General features: G+C 43.9%; 1 protein-coding gene across 1 annotated transcript in view; it reads left to right on the top strand.

The window, feature by feature from the left end:
* The window catches only part of Parp1 (poly(ADP-ribose) polymerase 1), a 44,084-nt gene that overhangs the window by 15,137 nt on the left and 10,699 nt on the right, over window positions 1–18,248 (top strand). Inside the window, exons 3-14 of the mRNA XM_015483582.2 lie at window positions 125–240; window positions 1,935–2,149; window positions 3,507–3,606; window positions 6,324–6,440; window positions 7,179–7,355; window positions 9,828–9,975; window positions 11,406–11,546; window positions 12,232–12,474; window positions 12,773–12,841; window positions 12,999–13,131; window positions 13,903–14,098; window positions 16,549–16,677. Coding sequence (XP_015339068.1) covers window positions 125–240; window positions 1,935–2,149; window positions 3,507–3,606; window positions 6,324–6,440; window positions 7,179–7,355; window positions 9,828–9,975; window positions 11,406–11,546; window positions 12,232–12,474; window positions 12,773–12,841; window positions 12,999–13,131; window positions 13,903–14,098; window positions 16,549–16,677 — 1,784 coding nt within the window. The remainder of the gene's footprint in view (window positions 1–124; window positions 241–1,934; window positions 2,150–3,506; window positions 3,607–6,323; window positions 6,441–7,178; window positions 7,356–9,827; window positions 9,976–11,405; window positions 11,547–12,231; window positions 12,475–12,772; window positions 12,842–12,998; window positions 13,132–13,902; window positions 14,099–16,548; window positions 16,678–18,248) is intronic.

An 18,248-nucleotide genomic window follows, 5' to 3' on the forward strand; every position in this document is an offset into this window, starting at 1 on the left:
AAATTGTAGTTCCTCAAAACACAAAGGTGTCCTGGGGAGAGGTGCTGGGGAGGTGATGGGGGAGGTTTGGGGAGCTGTACTATGAAACTGTTGACACGATCATTGCAGTGTGTTCATTGTTCAGGTAAAGGCCAGGATGGAGTTGGCAGCAAGGCAGAGAAGACACTGGGTGACTTTGCAGCAGAGTATGCCAAGTCCAACAGAAGCACGTGCAAGGGGTGTATGGAGAAAATAGAAAAGGTGAGCACTTGGTGATGCAAATGTCTGTACTTTATGGAATGCTTGCATTGGATAACTTAAGAAAAAAAGAAGCAGCAGGCTTTAGGTGCTACTGAACAAGTAGTGACTAAAAATATAGTGAGGATCCTAGTAGAGACTGGAGATGGCAGTGACTTTTCTTCCAGGCATGTTGGGCCTTGCTTACTCACAGTCCAGTCTTCATGTACATAGTGCCTCATCTCTTGGGATACCTGGGAGGGTTTGGAAAGCATTAACACAGGAGGTTCCCTCTGGAATGGGATGGGTCTTGCTTTGTGGCAGATTTAAGTTTAAGAAATAGTTTCCGTCTTATGAGCCTTCACCTTTCTTTTGTTTAATCAGAGAAACTTCATTAACCAAACTTCCCTACCAATTCGAGTCACTAAAGACTAACAGTCCAACAGAATAGATGGCTGGCTGTGGGTGGGGTGGAAGGGAAGGCCTGCATCCTCCAATCTTCTTTCCCTTCTCTGATGTTACATATACTTATTCATAGAAAGTGTCTACCCCCTCAAGGTATTATACACTGTCTTAGTTAACTTCCTGTTGCTATGATAAAATACTTGAGATAAACCAGCTTAAAAGTAGGAAAAGTTTTATTTTGCCTTACCATTTCAGAGGTTTCAGTCCAGAACTGATAGGGCCTGTACATCATGGTGAGAACATACCCAAGAGGTGTCTGTTTACCTCATGGTGGTCATGAAGCAAAGACAGAGATAGGAAAGGTCTTCCTTATCCTCTTTAGGGCATGCCCCCATGACCTAACGTCTATGAGGCATCACTTTCCAATAGTGTCACCAAGCCTTCAACACATGTGCCTTTGGGGAATACTTGAGCCAAACTACATCATATAGGAAATTGACAAAAATATGGACATGCTGGATCTTTTCAAGTCCTTCAACTGCCAAAAATTGGAGGCAAAAATTAAGGTTCTCTTCATCTCAAGAAATGCCAGATGCTATGTGCTGTTGAGTTTTGCTTGGCCTGCAGTGGAGTTCTGTGTATTTTTAGCAGCCCTTATGGTTTCTCTAGATCTGTGCCTCACAGGCATGAAACTCCCAGGAATGCCATGCCTAACAAGGGCAGGTTGGCAAGATGGGCTCTTGCCTCTGAGTTTATTACTGTTTCTTGGTGGAGGCTTCTATGTGTAGAGACCAGAAAGTACATGGGAGGGTGAAACAAGCAAAAAAGTTCCTCTTGAGGCTGGGGTTGTTGCTCAGTGTTAGCATGCTCACCTAGCATGCGTGAGACACTGGGTTCGATCCTCAGCACCATGTAAAAATAAAGACAATAAAGTCCATCAACAGCTAAAAAATATATATTTTTTAAAAAAAATTCCTCTTGGGATAGGGAGCTGCACTGGGGGGCCAGCCAGATGTTGTGTGAGATCCAAGTTGAGCCCAGCACAACACATCAGGTATTCTTATGCCTGCTTTAGGTCAGCATCCTCAGGGAAATGTTCTCAGTCCCTTACTGTCCCCATTCAAAATGGGATGCAGATCCTTATGGGTAACATAATCCTTGGTGACATAAGAGCTAAAACTTCACAGTAGTGTTTGAGTTGCTGGCCAGGCCTTGACCCCAAAGCCTTTTGCCAGTTGGAACACAGGCTGGCCTTCTGCATGTTCACTGCACTGCTTTGACACTCCCTATACCACATTCTGCTTTTCCCACAGGGCCAGATGCGCCTGTCCAAGAAGATGCTAGACCCAGAGAAGCCACAGCTGGGCATGATTGACCGCTGGTACCACCCAAACTGCTTTGTCAAGAACAGGGAGGAACTGGGCTTCCGGCCTGAGTACAGCGCCAGCCAGCTCAAGGGTTTCAGCCTCCTTTCAGCGGAGGATAAGGAAGCTTTGAAGAAGCAGCTCCCAGGAATTAAGAGTGAAGGGTGGGTGGAGCTTGGTTGCTAGGTGGGGGTATTAAGGGAGGCCTAAAGACCTTATAAATTCTGTACTGTTTCTTGTTTTCCTTGGATGACTGTCAGAAATCTAGGGAGATATAGACTAATGCATGGTGACTGCAGGGTTGTGAGAGTGACACATTAAGACCACCACTCTGTACTGTTGAGTATTCCCCTTGCCTAGGTCATTGCCATGGTTCCTCTGATCCCCTCACTACCCACCTTCATTGTCTCCTTAGCATCCTATAGGCATGTGTGTTCCTGTGTAACTGGGTCTCAAGGACGGTACTGAGGGAATCATGCACATTTGTCAGCAGTGACTGGCAGTGGGTAATGAGCTCCCCATCTTGGAGTTGAGAACCTTGAGTCCATAGGCAGCCCCTCTCCTTCCTATGGACCCTTTGCTGGCCCCTCAGTCCCAGAGAGAGTGGCTTGTTAATGAGCACACCAAGGGCAATGTGGCAGTGCTGGTGCATGCTCCTGGGACAGCAGCTGGGCCATGGTCATCAAGCAGTCTCATGCATTATTTCAGTTAATAACACACAAGCTCATTACACTGGCACATATGACTCTGGAATGTGTAAGAAAACCAGCAAACCAGGCCCATAAATGAAGTCCTCAGGGTGTTGTATGTGTGATATGGATGTAGGGATTCACCAGCCACATTTATGTATGATACCAAAATGCTACACATTTGGTTTGTCAGGCACTGAAGTCTCCTGTAATTGGGCTATTTTATCTGGTTATCATCACAATAGCATTCTCTCCCTATTTTGTGGATGAGGAAAATATAAAAGTTTGAACTTAGTTCTCTGTTGGCCAGGACAGACTGGTTAGAAGGGCTTTCACCTGTCACTTCTTGTTTAGGTTCTGAGTACAGTCCCATCTCTGGTAATGGTCTCCTGGCCTTGGGAGCAGCCTTGTGTTTTAGCTCCAGAAACTCAGTGATGGCACCCGTGTTTGTCTGCAATCCTTGCCTTTCAGCTGTGGAGTCCCCACCAGAACTTTCCTAGTGATTTTGTACCTAGAGTTTTGAAATCAAATGGGGCCTGAGCTCTGAAACCTCTAACCAGTTGTTCTAAGGCCCCAGAACAAATTTCAGCTCACCTCCTTGGGTGGTAGAGTATATTATGAAATGGATAGTCTCCTGCCTTCTTGGTTGCAAATACTGCCTGAGTGTTTGACCAGAAGTTCCTAAGAGCCCTGAGTGGGACACATTACAGGTAAGTGACAAGCATGTGGAGGGCCCAATATTAGGAGTTAAAATGATATTGAATTGTGTCATTACACATCATTAGGTGTCTGTTTCAATGACTGGTTCTTTTATATCCCATGTCTCCTTCAGAAAGAGAAAAGGTGATGAGGTGGATGGAGTAGATGAAGTGGCCAAGAAGAAGTCTAAAAAAGACAAAGACAAGGACAGTAAGCTTGAAAAGGCCCTCAAAGTGAGTTCCAAGCTTTGTCTCCTTTCATCGTTCTGTTTCATTCTCCTCGTTCTGGGAAGAAAATTCAAGGAAATATGTCCCACTTACTAGGATAGGATCTTTAAGAATTCTCAGATTGATAACCTTTGTTGATAGTCTGGCTTTCTTCCCAGTTAGATTTCCTCCCCTCAAATATAAGATTTTCATTTGGAGGAGAACCCACAATTTGGTCATAGGTTCCAAGCCTGTATCCAGGCTCAGACAGACAAAGCACTCAGTCCTCACTAACCAGACTCGGCTAGGGAGGGAGAATCATGCTTCATCCTAATTGGGCCTTGCTATACATTCTACACCTTTGGGGATACTTGCAAACATAAGAAACCAAGTATTAAATTCAAGGATACTAGAGGTTCACAACATGGACAAGTGTTTTGAAGATTTGAAGAGAGAAAGTTTTTCTACTTTATTTTATTTTATTTTTTTTAATTTTTTGGTACCAGGGATTGAACTCGGGGACACTCAACCACTGAGCCACATCCCCACATCCCCAGCCCAACTCTCACTGAGTTGCTTAGCACCTCGCTTTTGCTGAGGCTGGTTTTGAACTTGTGATCCTCCTGTCTCATCCTCCCTAGCCCCTTAGATTATAGTTGTTTGTGCCACCATACCCAACTTCAATTTTTAAATGAAGGTCTCAATAAGCAAAGAAGTGGAAGGCATGTGATGAAAGAGGAGAGATACTGGGTGTTTGGGAAATTAAAATAGTTGATCTCTTCCTGGGAACATGGTTTGTGTGAGCCATGTGCTTGGGTCTCTTGTGTGAGTGTTCAGATTTTGCTGGTGAGATAAAAATTAGAGCTGAGTATGGTGGTGCACACCTGTAATTCTAGCAACTCGGAAGGTTGAGGCAGTAGGATCACAAGTTCAAAACCAGCCTTAGCAATTTAGTGAGGCCCTCAACAACTTAGCAAGACCCTGTCTCAAAATAAATAAATTTTAAAGCATTGGAAGCAATTTCTGATCTGGTTTCAATTGCTTATTAAGAATCACAAATTTGGGGCTGGGGTTGTGGCTCAGCAGTAGAGCACTCTCCTAGCACGTGCGAGACCCTGAGTTCGATCCTCAGCATCACATAAAAATAAGTAAATAAAATAAAGGTATTGTGTCCAACTATAACTAAAAAGTAAAATATTTAAAAAAATTTTTTTTAAAAAGAATCATAAATTTTTTATTGTCTTGGGGTAATAATTAATTAATTAATTAATTAATTAATGGTGCTGGGAATTAAACTCAAGACACTCAACCGCTGGGCCACATCCCTAGCCCTATTAGAGACAGGGTCTCACTGAGTTGCTAACTGCCTTGCTGTTGCTGAGGCTGGCTTTGAACTTGTGATCCTCCTGAGTCAGCCTCCCAACTGCTAGGATTATAGGCATGCACCACCACACTCAGCAAAAAAAGAACCTATTGTGTGCCATTCTGAATTTTCCCTTCATTTAGTTGGGTGTTATTCTCTCTATATTGTTGCCAGAGATGTAAAGAAAGAAGAATAAATTGCTCCCTTAGCCTTCCCACCCTGGTACCTCTGTTTCTGCTGGCTTCTCTTCCTTGGTTGTGAAGAAAATAGTTCAGATACTTTCATTTAATCCTATGCCCACTACACTTTTTCCTTGCACCTCCTTATCTCCTTGTTTCTTTGCCTCAGCATGTCCCCTGCTACAGGGAGGGTGAGAGTGTTGTTGAGAGCCTTTAAACATGGAACTGGGAAGCAAGCTGAGTGTATAACTGCAACTTCACCAGAGGAGTTCAGATGCTCACTTGGTACTGATAGCAACACCATGGGGTATGGTAGGGCTGGCATTGTCATCTCCGTTTTACAGAGGTGGGATCTGTGACTGAGATGGTGCATAACAACCACCCTCCTAGGAAAGAGGAAGCTCATCCTGGCCTTCACTCTGAAACAGGCTGATACTTGCCTCAGCAAGGTGGTTGTGAGAATAAATGAAATGATATGTGCAAGTGTCTCACAAAGGACATAAACATTAAAGTCAAGATTTAGCCAGGCATAGTGGCACACTTGTAATCTAAGCAACTCAGGAGGGTTAGGCAGGAAGATTATAATTTTAAGGCCAGCTTGGTTGACTTAGGGAAACCCTGTCTCAAAAAAATAAAGAACAACTGGGAAGTAGTTCCATGGAAGAGTGCCCTGGATTCAGTCCCCAGTACTACAATAAAATGAATAAAATTAAGACTAAAATTCCATTTCCAAAAGAGCTTAAATATATTCTTGCATGATTCTGAATACAGTGTAATATTAGGAGAACTAGTGCTTGGAAATCACTGGAAGAATAGCCATATTTTACCTCCTTTAATTGCTGGGTAAATGTGGACCCTGAGTCCAACCTAGAACTTCCCAGGCTCTTCTCTGTATCTCCTGGTATTGGTTTATTAGGGATTGGTTGCAGGGCCTCTGGGGACTTGGTTTCAGCCTTCCCCATACCCCAAGTAGTCTCTCCTCCCCACCTTGTAGAGTATTCTTCAAGAGACCACACTTCAGTTTTAATTTAATATCCACATGAGTGTGACTGGGAGTAGAAGTTTGCTAGCCCACCTTGGAGAGGCAACACAGTTGATTCATAAGTGTAGATTTGGAGGCTGAAGGCTGGGGGCAGACTCTTTGAGTTGGCTTCCTCTTTTTGAAAAGAGCTGGTCTCTGACCTGCTGGGTCTTGTCAATAGGCCCAGAATGACCTGATCTGGAACATCAAGGATGAGCTAAAGAAAGTGTGTTCAACAAATGACCTGAAAGAACTGCTCATCTTCAACAAGCAGCAAGTGCCTTCCGGGGAGTCCGCGGTGAGCTGCCTTTGTGTTAAGTGGGACGTACGTGTGAGGTCAACCCTGTCGATTTGGAATGACTGTCTCATGGAGCATGGGAGGCCCTCCATTTGAACACCAGCTGGTATTAACTGAGAGGAGTAAAACTTCTGTAGTTGTGTTGCACGGTCATCATTGCCATCAAGGTCAGCATTTCCCTGGGACAAATGGCATGGACTTTCTTAGACCAAACTAAACATTACCATTTGTCATTCTTAGAATTTTGGTGAGGACTAACATGAGACATATATTTACCTTGTGTGTGTTCATGCCACGTGCTTTGCACTGTCTGCTGCCTCTGCCAAAACTCCCCAGGATTGCCAAGCCTGCAGAAGGCGTAGATTTAAGGAAACATGGGAACTCAGTGGCATGCCCATGTGCCACTGGTTTTTCCCATTTCCTCTTCCCTGCTGTTAGGCTCTGGAGCTGAGCTTGGCACAGCAACCTGTGTAGTAGCAGTGGATGCTCTGGACTCTGTCCTGCTTTCTAAGTCCCTGAGGGGAGGAGAGGCTGCAGGATCCCTTGACTTGGAGATAAGGTCTCTGAAAGTTTGAGAACCCACATCTCATTGTTAAACAGCTGCCCAGGGCTGCTGTGAGCCCCTGTGACAGGCCTCTGCAGTGAGTGAGGTCTGCATAAGGCCTTCCATTGCACATTAGTAACTGTCCTTTATTGGAGTGCTTCCTTTCCTCTCTGACATTTCTTCAATGGCTTCAGATCTTGGACCGAGTCGCTGATGGCATAGCGTTTGGAGCCCTACTTCCCTGCGAGGAATGCTCTGGCCAGCTGGTCTTCAAGAGCGATGCTTATTACTGTACTGGGGATGTCACTGCCTGGACCAAGTGTGTGGTCAAGACACAGACACCAAATCGAAAGGAATGGGTAACCCCAAAGGTAAGGGATTGGGAGCATCTTTATCTCTGCCTTCTGGCCTTGTCCACCCTTGTCCACTAATGACATAGTTCCTATGTCATTAGACTTCTTTACAGCTGGGCCATCCTCATCAGAATACAGAATAAAATTTTATTTATTAGTTCTATACGTTAGCAAACCACATAGCTATGGAACCAAAGCACCTGTAAGTGTGAAGTTTGAGGTTTGTCTGGCTAGTGTAAAACCTTGCTTCCAAAGACCATGAAATATTTTTACTTTTATTCTCATGTGCCTACTGTGAGCCGGTACGAGGGATTTAGGATGAGTAAACAGTAATTCCTGCCTTTAAGATTGGAGAGTTTTTCTCAAGAGCATATCCTTGCCTTAGTGCTAAAGAATTGGGTCTTGTGTTCACATGGCTCCTCAAATCAAGCATTTTCTTCATTTAAATGGAACTCTATTGAATTCTCAGATATTCAGGACACAGAAAGCCTCAGTTGGAAAGCCTTCTTTGGAACTCTACTGGTGGGGATCTGACAGGATCTCACCTGTTTGCTCAGACTCAGGTCACCTGTTCCCTGCCCCTGTGTGTGGAACATTTGAAACAGTGGCATATAGTAAGCTGTTAAGCACCAACTGTTCCACACCTAGAACTGAACTTCCATTTTGGGTTGGTTTTTTGTTTGTAGTTTTGTTTTATCTTGGATTTTGTGGGGGGTTTTGTTTTATTTGTTTGTTTGTTTTGTTTTGTTTTTGTGATGCTGGGGTTAAAACCCAGGGCCTTGTGCATGCTGGCAAGCACTCTACCACTGAGCCACATCCCCAGCCCTTTACTTCCATGTTTCTCCTGGCCATTGTCTCACTTGCCTCTCTGTTCACTGCAGTAATTCTCTCCCTCCCAGTCTCTTCTTTTTACCTGAGTGGTCACTCTAAAGCGCTTCTGACCCTGGCACTTTCCTCATCCTTAAAATCTTAATAGTGATTCCTTAATATTCCTAGTTTTTCTAATTTTAAATCTTACAGCTTCCTATTTTTATGTTCCTTTTACTATCCTCGGTGAGAAAATATTAAGATGGCAATAAGCATAATGAAGTTCTTTGCATTATACATACCAATTACAAAGCATGTATGTACATTTTTAGAAGGTATGTACATGGGACTGGAGTTGTGGCTTAGTGGTAGAGTGCTTGCTTCACATGCATGAGGTACTGGGTTCCATTCTCAGCACCACATAAAAATAAATAAATAAAATAAAGATACTGTGTCCATCTATAACTAAAAAAAAATAATACTATTTTTTTTAAAAAGGGTATGTGCATATGTGAGACATTTTTCCTTCTTGCACTATTTGCTGCCTATGTGGATTTGTGAGATCAGTGGCTATTTCTCCCAGGTGCTTTTCTGACAGAATTGAGGTCAGCTCCTTCGTGTCCCCCAGAGTGCTCATGATCTGGCCTGTGGCCCTTCTGCAGCCTTTGTGCCTTCCTTCTCCCATGCCCCTCACACTCATGGACACACACTCTTCCCATCTCAGTCTCTCTTTTACACTCCCAGCAATGGGGAACTACCCAGGGTTCCATACAGGCCATCTTTTGTTACTCTGATGTCCCTTCCTAGGCAGTTCCCTGCTTTTTCATCTCCTAGCAGTCTCAGGAGGTTGCTTCCTGTAAGTGTCCTCCCATCATCTCCAGTCTTCATCATCTTAGCTTGTCAAGAACTGAGCTCCTGTGATAAAGTTTGCCTATCTATATCTGACTCCCAGAACCAGACTCAACCTCATTCTTGGGGTTGGAAACTGTCTTTAACTTCTCTGCAGTACGTGGCACTTACTGTCAGAAGCTGTCTGTCCATTACCTCAGCTGGCGTTCACTGTGCATGGACTTAGCTGGAAAAGGTGGTTTCACTTGGGTGAAGACTTAGGAACATAGGAACTGGGGTCCTTCCCCAGAGCTTCCTATGTTTGAAATTTACCTACCTAGAGCAAGACCCATTGTAAATCACCTGAGATGAAGACTGAACCATGCTGACAGAAGCATTCACAATAAAGGTTGTAGGGCACTCTATCTATTTGTTTGCTTTCTAAGAAAGGAAGGGACTTGCCTTCATTTCCTGGTGTTTGTAGTCTTATGGGGCTTTCAATCTTGGGATGGGCATTTCACTCCAGAAAGGCCTAGTGATCAAAGGAGGAATTCAAGAATAGGGTTGGAGAGGTTGCAAGTATAGGTCCCTGGGGCAATTTCCCTGGCCTTATTGTCAAAAGATTTTTATCATAAAGTCAGATTGATGCCAGCTGTCTCATGAACATAGAAGTACTAGAAATAAGTATCATAGCAGCAATAAGGTGTCTTTCAGTCTGGCAGTTGCACATTTTTCTATTTTATGTTCTTTAGTATAAGAAGGAAAAAGATTGCATAGGCCAAATCTCCTTTGGTATTAGGTGATTATTTCAAAAGTTAGCTGGTTTCTTAAAAAACTAAAATTTGTGTTCTTTAGGAATTCCGAGAAATCTCTTACCTCAAAAAATTGAAGGTTAAAAAGCAGGACCGGCTATTTCCCCCAGAGACCAGTGCTCCAGTGGCAGTGGCACCCCCACCCTCTTCAGCCTCAACACCTGCTGCTGTGAACTCCTCTGCTCCAGCAGGTATAGCTCTGGGAGCAACTGTGGGCCAAGCCTACCGTAGCTACTCAGGGAGATGAATTTGCCTCCATGCTGCAGGGACAAGGAGTTGGTGAATAAGATTTTCGGGGGGCGGGGGGTCTCTGCTGATAATGTGGGGAAGCCCTTGGGCCCCCTCCCTTACCTGGGACCTCTCCTGGGGCAGGGATAGGGGACATTAACAATATAAAGTCCTCAAAAGCAAATGACTTTCTTACTCTTTTAAGCTTAGAGAGGGGCTCCTGGCCTGTACTCCCTGCAGTGGTGTTTGGTGTGTCCTTCCTACACTGCGGAGCCTCCTTCCAGGCCTTGATTCCCACCCTGTACCCACCAGCGCTTTGGACCCAGTGTTCTACTTGATACCTATTATATACAGAGTTAGAGAAAGTTCTTGATCAGTATTAGACTTGCTTCAAGCCAAGACAGACAGATGAAAGGCAGAAGAGACCCTCTGGTTATTTACTCAGGGATTCGCTCTAATAGTGAAGGCCACAGTGTTGTGGGTGGAGGATGAGTTTCCACCCCAGAATACTGGTCACTGTCGTGCACCACCCTACTGCTTGCAGCCTGGGTTCAGGTGCACATGTGGGAGGAATGTTCTGGTCCCTCTTTTCAGGGTCCCCTCCTTTGCTTTCCCCTCATTTACATCCAAATTGATGATTTTGTTCTCTGTGGAGACCGTGGCCAGTTTTCAGTGAAGTTCTGTCAGTGTCTCTAATATCTGCCTTCTGAGAGAGAGCAGGAAGGACCTCTCCCTACATCTTCCTGTCCAGGCACTGTGTTAACCAACACTTTGTTCCTATCTGCAGCAAACAGAAGGCAGCCCCTATCCAGCCCATCTACCCTGGACACTCCAGCACCAGCCTACCTTTTTTTGCTTAGAATGATTTTGCTCAGTTTGATTGTGCTGACCAAAACCTTGAGCAGTTGTCACAGACATGTCTAATTTTTAAATAAGAATTGCAGTTTGTTTTAAATAGGAGGTGGGTTGAGAGGAATCAAAGAAGATATTAAGAGCTCACGTGACCTACCCTCTGCCTACTCCACTCTGACCTCCTGGTCCCTCATCCCCAAGTGCATTCGTCTTCTACCCTCAGAGCAGACCAAAGGTCTTCCACCTAACCACCCAGATCACAGCATTTCATGGCTTGTCCCCTGCCCTTCCTGTCCATATTGAGGGGTGCATATGGGTTCTCAGTTGGCAGTCTGCTTTCCCTCTGGTCCTTTATTTCGGTTTTTCATGGGCTTCCCCACCCCTCACCCCCACAAAAAGCTGATAAAAGAGGGATGCTTGCCAGGGATCCTGCAGCCTGGCTTCTCTGGGTACTTGCTGCTTGGTTTTCTGCTCCTCCTCCCCTCTTCCTGGGAGCAGTGCCAGAATGTCCAAAGTGATGATTCTGTTCTTGCTATCCCAGATAAGCCCTTGTCCAACATGAAGATCCTGACACTTGGGAAACTCTCCCGGAACAAGGATGAAGTGAAGGCCACAATCGAGAAACTTGGGGGCAAGTTGACAGGGACGACCAACAAGGCCTCTCTATGCATCAGTACTAAAAGTGAGTTTAAAGATTAACTTGTAAGGCAGAACAATGTTTCTACCTTGCAAATGTGATGAAGGTTCAGTGAGGAAATTTGTAACAAACATCACTCAAAAACTCATCATCATCACTCATGTTTTTTTACAAAGGGAAACCAGTATTTGCACTTTGTAGTGCAGTAGCATACATTTGCATGTGTCTTTTTTGCTAACCAGCTATAAACTATTCTCGACTATGTTGCACTGTTTTGCAACACATTGGTGGGATTGCAGGAAAACAAAAGTTCACAACTCAAGTAGGTTTGGAAAATGCAGAGATAAACAGGTTTCTTTTGTTGTTAGTGGTACTGGGGATTGAACCCAGGCCCTCATGCATGCTAAGCAAGCACTCAATCACTGAGCTATACCCCGGCCCAATCCTTTATGGGGAAATTGGGCCTATGTGCTTGACCTTGTCTGTGGCACCTCCTGACATCTTACCCTATCGAGTAGTTTGGAGAGGGCTGCCCTTGAGTTATCTGCCCTTAAAGCAGATTGGCCCGTAAGACTGTTGTTGGGATGCAGCCAGCTCTGTGAGCCTTAGAATTGAAAGGCAAAGAGAGCTGCAGGTGACGAGGGTGGGGAAGTAGAACTGTAGTCATTGGAGACTTGGTTTTAGTTTAAAGCTTACTGCTTAGGGCTTTTTTCCCTCCAATTTTGAACAGAGGAGGTAGAAAAGATGAATAAGAAGATGGAGGAAGTGAAAGAAGCCAACATTCGCGTTGTGTCTGAAGAGTTCCTTCAGGATGTCTCTGGCTCGACCAAGAGCCTTCAGGAGCTGTTCTCAGCACACATCTTGTCCCCATGGGGCACAGAGGTGAAGGCCAAGCCTGTTGACGTAGTGGCCCCAAAGGGAAAGTCAGGCACTGCACTCACCAAGAAGAGCAAGGGCTCTACAAAGGAGGAAGGTGAGAGCCGCTAATTGCCCCTTCTTGCGTCCAGATCGGTGGCCCCATCCTGCCATGGTTCAGAGACTATCTATGGTGACTGGTCTGCCTATGTAGGGCCTCTCCATTGTGTCCCTGAATGGTCAGCTGAATGCTGCCTAAAGCAATGTTTTCAACTCAGTTTTCAGCAGCCCCCTTGGCTGGTCGGGGAGGCAATGCAAAGATGCCATGCTGGCAAATCATGCATATGAAAAATACTCATTTGCCTTCTATCTTCCCCTTTCTGGTTTAATTTTGGTTTTCTGTGTCTGCTACCAAGGTATCAACAAGTCTGAAAAGAGAATGAAATTAACTCTTAAAGGGGGAGCAGCTGTTGATCCTGACTCAGGTAAGAAAATAGGGAACACGCAGGTCTGTAGGGAACCTCCCTACTGAGGAAGGTGTGGTGCATCCATCTAAGTGGGGGTTATCTAGGCTCCTAAGACCCCTCTGCCTGAGAGCACAGGCCTTGTGTGAGAACTGCAGGAGCTTTACCTCTGGGACAGGTCTGGAACACTCTGCACATGTCCTGGAGAAAGGCGGGAAGGTCTTCAGCGCCACCCTTGGCCTGGTGGACATAGTGAAAGGGACCAACTCCTATTACAAGCTGCAGCTTCTTGAGGATGACAAGGAGAGCAGGTAAGCCTGGGGCCACTGTCCAGGGGTAGGCCTCTCCTGTCCACCTTGTGAAACCAAGGTTGCTCCCAGACCAGGGCCTAAGACATAATCACAAAGAACCAAAATATTTTAAGATCATTCTGTAAAGAGAAAGGAGCCGCTGCTACCAATTGTGTAACTATCCTTTGGCCTAGCTGTCCCTGGGTATGGCTTCACATATTCTCCAAAATGGCTTTTCTTCTAGTAACAGAATCAAGATTTAAGATTTTCTCATTGTACCTGGGGTTTTTGTGTTGTTGTTGTTGTTGTTTTTCAGTATTTATTTTTTTAGTTGTAGATGGAAATAATACCTTTATTTTGTTTTTATGTGATGCTGATGATCTAACCCAGTGCCTCACACATGCAGGAAAAGCATTCTACCTCTGAGCCACAACCCCAACCCTTGTACTCGTGTCTTTAAGTTCTTGAAGCATACAAAGTTTAGAGAGCACTGAACTTTTTTATTAGTTGTGGCATAGAGAATTAGATCCAGGGCTTGGTACATGTTATGCAAGTTCTCTACCATTCAGTTACATCCCTGAATTTACTCTTTAATGTTACTTTAAATTACTAAAATGATCATGATCATTTTTCATTTAGCGTTCTCCCTTGGTGCTGGAGATGTAACTCACTGGTAGAACTGGTAGAGCATTTGCTACACAAGTCCCTGGGTTCTGTCCCCAGCACCCAAAAAATAAATAAAAGTTCTCCCTCCCTAGATGGAAGCTCATCCCCCTCTTTCCCCATTCATAGGTACTGGATATTCAGGTCCTGGGGCCGTGTGGGCACAGTGATTGGTAGTAACAAATTGGAGCAGATGCCATCCAAGGAGGATGCCATTGAACATTTTATGAAATTATATGAAGAAAAAACGGGGAATGCCTGGCACTCCAAAAACTTCACAAAGTATCCCAAAAAGTTCTACCCTTTGGAGATTGACTATGGCCAGGTAATCAATCATTTAATGTTCCTACACTATCTACTCCTAATAAAAGGATGGGATGTCTTATTCTTTAAAAACCACATTATGGATCAGATAGTGTTATTAGTGAATATAACCCAGTGTTCAGAGAACTAAATCCAAACAAACAAACAAAAAACCTAACATTCTACTACCAAAGATAACAAAAGAACACTCTGGAGTAATATCTATAAATATATAGAAGGCTTTTTATCTGAACCTAAGATTCATTGTAGATCATGTGATAGAAATACAATAGCTTGACATGCTCTGCCAAGAATTTGAGATTACTAGGAATAATCCCAAATTATTCCTAATAGCTATATTATATAGTTTGAGAATATTCCTATGTAATTTGACAGCCTTTAGTTTTCTTTTGGTTGATACTTTCGTGTTCCTTCAAGGGATAAGGAGAACAAAATGTTAACCTTTTTAAAATAAGACTGTATTCACAACTATAGTCCCAGCATCTCAGGAGGCTGAGGCAAGAGGATCACAAGTTCAAGGCTAGCCTCAGCAACTTAGTCCTTGTCTCAAAATAAGAAAACTGGAGATGTAGTTCAGTGAATTCAATCCCAGTACCCCACCCCTCACTCCACTCCCCAAAAGGAATCTATTACTCTTAATGTGGGAAATACACATTCATTTTATAAAAGGAAGGAGATTTGTAGATGGGTACAGATTTTAATTCCAAATCTTTGAGACTTGAGATGTCAAGGGCAATTTTTTTCTTCATGGAGGATGTCATGAGTTCTCACACTAAAGTAGGATTTACCTCTTTATTATATAGTATTAGGTGGAGACCTTAAATTGGAGGCACAGAGGCTTAGTCTGACTTAGTAGTGCCCCCTACTGAATTAAATACTCGTTTTAGAAATTTTTGAGAAATAAATACAAAGATACAAAAAATAGAAACCACTCAGAATTAGCCACAGTTAAAGTCATGGTGTATATATCAGTCTAATGTCTTTAAAATTGGATTCCTCCCTTACGTGTTATGTTGCAACCATCTGCCTTCTGCCCTAAGGTTCTGGGAGCATTTCCTCATGCCTTCAAAGTTTTTTGTAGTCACCGTTGAAAAAGCAAAAGGAAAATAGTAAAATTAATCTTAGTAATTAACTTAACCCAGTATATGCAAACTATTCTCATTTTAACATATGATTGAAAACCATTAATCAAATTATTAATGAGAAAATTTTTTCTATATTAAGTCTGAAATTAGTTGTTTATTTTACACTCACAGGACTTAGTTTGGAGAGACCACAATTCAAAACCTTAGTAACTGTATATAACTATATTTCTGAGTAGCTACCATTTTAAATTAAACTGCATTGATCTACAGCATTAGTTGCTAGACCACATAAAATTTCATCCTGTGAGTGGGCCAGAAATCATAATTGATCAAAATAGTTCCCTCCTATTTAGATTACATCTAGGCATTTGCTATATTTACTGCCAATACACATAAATATTTGTGTGCTTCTGTAATTCTTTAGAATTGGAGTTCATAGGTCAGAAGGAATGTGCACTTGATAAAGCTTTTTTTTTTTTTTTTTTTTGGTGCTGGGGATTGAACTCATGGCGTTGCTCATGTGAGGCAAACACTCTACCAACTGAGCTATATCCCCAGCCCCTTGATAAGGCTTTTTAACACATTGGTAGTTTGCCTTTCCAGTGAGTTCACATTTAAGACTCAATATTATAGCATGGAGACAACCTCCACTATGAGAGTAACAACAGCAGCCTTGAGCATTGACAGCATTTGGTTAAGCCAGGCAGGTTACAGGTTCAAAGCCCAAGACCAGTTACCCTCCACCAAACAAATGCCAAACACTGTTAGTGGTTAGGTACTATAGTGTGTTGAGGCAGTATGATTCCAGAGAGCAAGACTGAGAGGTGGAAAACCAAAGTAGAGGGAGAGGGAAGGTGAATGCTAGCATGTGCTTTTACACTGACAAGCTGGCTGGCAGGAAATGATACTGGGTGCTAGATCTATTGGGACTTCAGAGAAGTCTGTATAAGCTTGTTCTTGCAACAGCTCTTGGGAGAGGAGTTTGTCCATAAGTCCTATGTCCCATCTTGGTCCAATGTTCACCTTCACAACTGCTCAGCACTTCCATGTTGGGCCTTAAAGGGCACTTGAGATTACCATACAGGGTGCTAGCAAGCCCAAGAAGAATTAGCCCATGCAGATTCTTCCATGGTGGCTGGAATAAGGATCTGGAGCAGCCAGGAGTACATGAGAGTGCATAGGAATTTTGTGCCCATGTGCAAAGCCACATGTACTCCTGACCTGTCGCCCAGAAAAAAGTAGCTCTTAGCTGTTTTTTGCTTATGCCATTCCATCCTGTGTCCTAATTGCCATGTCCCCCAATAGCAATATCACCTTGCCTAGGCTGTCGGTTTGGTTCTCTTATTGATTTTCTTTCTACTTTAAGGATGAAGAAGCGGTGAAGAAGCTGACAGTAAACCCTGGCACCAAGTCTAAGCTCCCCAAACCAGTGCAGGAACTCATTAGGATGATCTTTGATGTGGAAAGTATGAAGAAAGCCATGGTGGAGTATGAGGTTGGTGCCTTTGATGATTTGTGAGCATTTGCTAAGAGTGATGATTAAGTGTTGTGCTAAAGACGAACTCTTCGGTGGTTCTTATTTTCTCTTGTGTGCTTCTCAAAAATAGAAAACACAGGATGGCAGCTTCTTGTACCTGCCCTTCCTCAGAGAGTGTGAATATGGAATCCTGAAGCCCTTGCCTTTTTGCCAAAGATCATTTGATTGTTTTGAAACATGTAGTATGTTGTAGAGAACTGTCCCCACGTCCCCAATCCCCTTTGTACTTTTTCCCCTCCTAGGTGCCGTGATAGCATGGGTAGGTCTGTTCTTTGGGGGCCCAAGTAAACTGGCCAACTAGACTTGTCATGAAAAGTCTGAAACAGTCTGCTTGAAGAAAAAGCGAACTGTTAGTTTTCTATCACTCTGACAAAATACCTGAGAAAAATCAACTTATGAAGGAGAAAATGGTTATTTTGGCTCACAGTTTCAGAGATTTCAGTCCATGGTAGCTTGGCCCTGTCACTTCAGACATCTGTTAGCATAGTACCTCGTGACAGAAGCACATAGAGGATGAAGCATGTCACCTCACGGTAGCCAGGGAGCAGAATAGATACAAAGGGGCCAGGATTGCCAGGCCCCCCTCAAGTGACCTCACTTCCTTCCACTAGGCCCCCACCTACTAAAGGTTCTACCACCTTCAGTAACACCGAAGGCTACCAACCAAGCCTTCAGCATATGAGCCTTTTGGGGACATTTAAAATCCAAACCATAGCACTGTCAGAAGGCACAGAGAGCCTCTGACTCTTGCTTCCTCTGATAGGACACATTCTAGCTGTTTTTAACAAAGGGATGGAATGGTGGTTGGTTGAGTCCAGCACTGTAGGTGGAGGCCAAGCACTTCATGTGCATTCTACACCTCGCTTCCACTCTTCTCCAGGAAACAAGTGCAGAAGGGCTTCTTATTTCTTGTTGCTGCCTGTCTAGCAAACACAGCCTCTCCCTTCCCCAGCCACTGAGCCCAGAGGCTTCAGGGTGCTCTGGAAAACAAGCAGCTTCCTGTGTCCTGGGCTCCTAGGAACCCAATGCAGAGGGTAAGAATCTTGGATTAATCAGCCATTCTGTTCCTTCTCCAAGAGGCTGCTCACTCACCCTCATGTTCTATGACTTCCCATGTTCTTCAACCCCGTAGACATCAGGACCAACCCAGCATCTCCCTAGCAGGAGCTCCACGTAGCAGGACTGCTCTGCCCCCACTGCTGTTACAGAGCAGCGTTGAATTACATGCTCTGATGAGTTTGGAAAAGGCCAGGGCCCATTTTCACAGAAACATAACCTGGCTTCTGTCTGCAAGATTGACTAGTTTAAACAACTTATGGCATACCAAGATGTAGGTGCATGCAAGAGAAGAGAGGAGTTGCTAGGGTAAGGGGAGAAGAAAAGGATTTATGTCTCATTCATGTTCTGAGGTCCGTGCATCATTTCTAGCCTTTTGTACTCCGGTTTGTCTGTGATTCATAGATGTTCTCAACTATCCTCAGACCCAACTCTTCCTGTGAAATGATGTTTTTATGTTGATTTTTTTACTT

This window comes from Marmota marmota, unplaced genomic scaffold (assembly GCF_001458135.2).
Source record: "Marmota marmota marmota unplaced genomic scaffold, marMar, whole genome shotgun sequence".
Classification (NCBI taxonomy): Eukaryota; Metazoa; Chordata; class Mammalia; order Rodentia; family Sciuridae; genus Marmota; species Marmota marmota.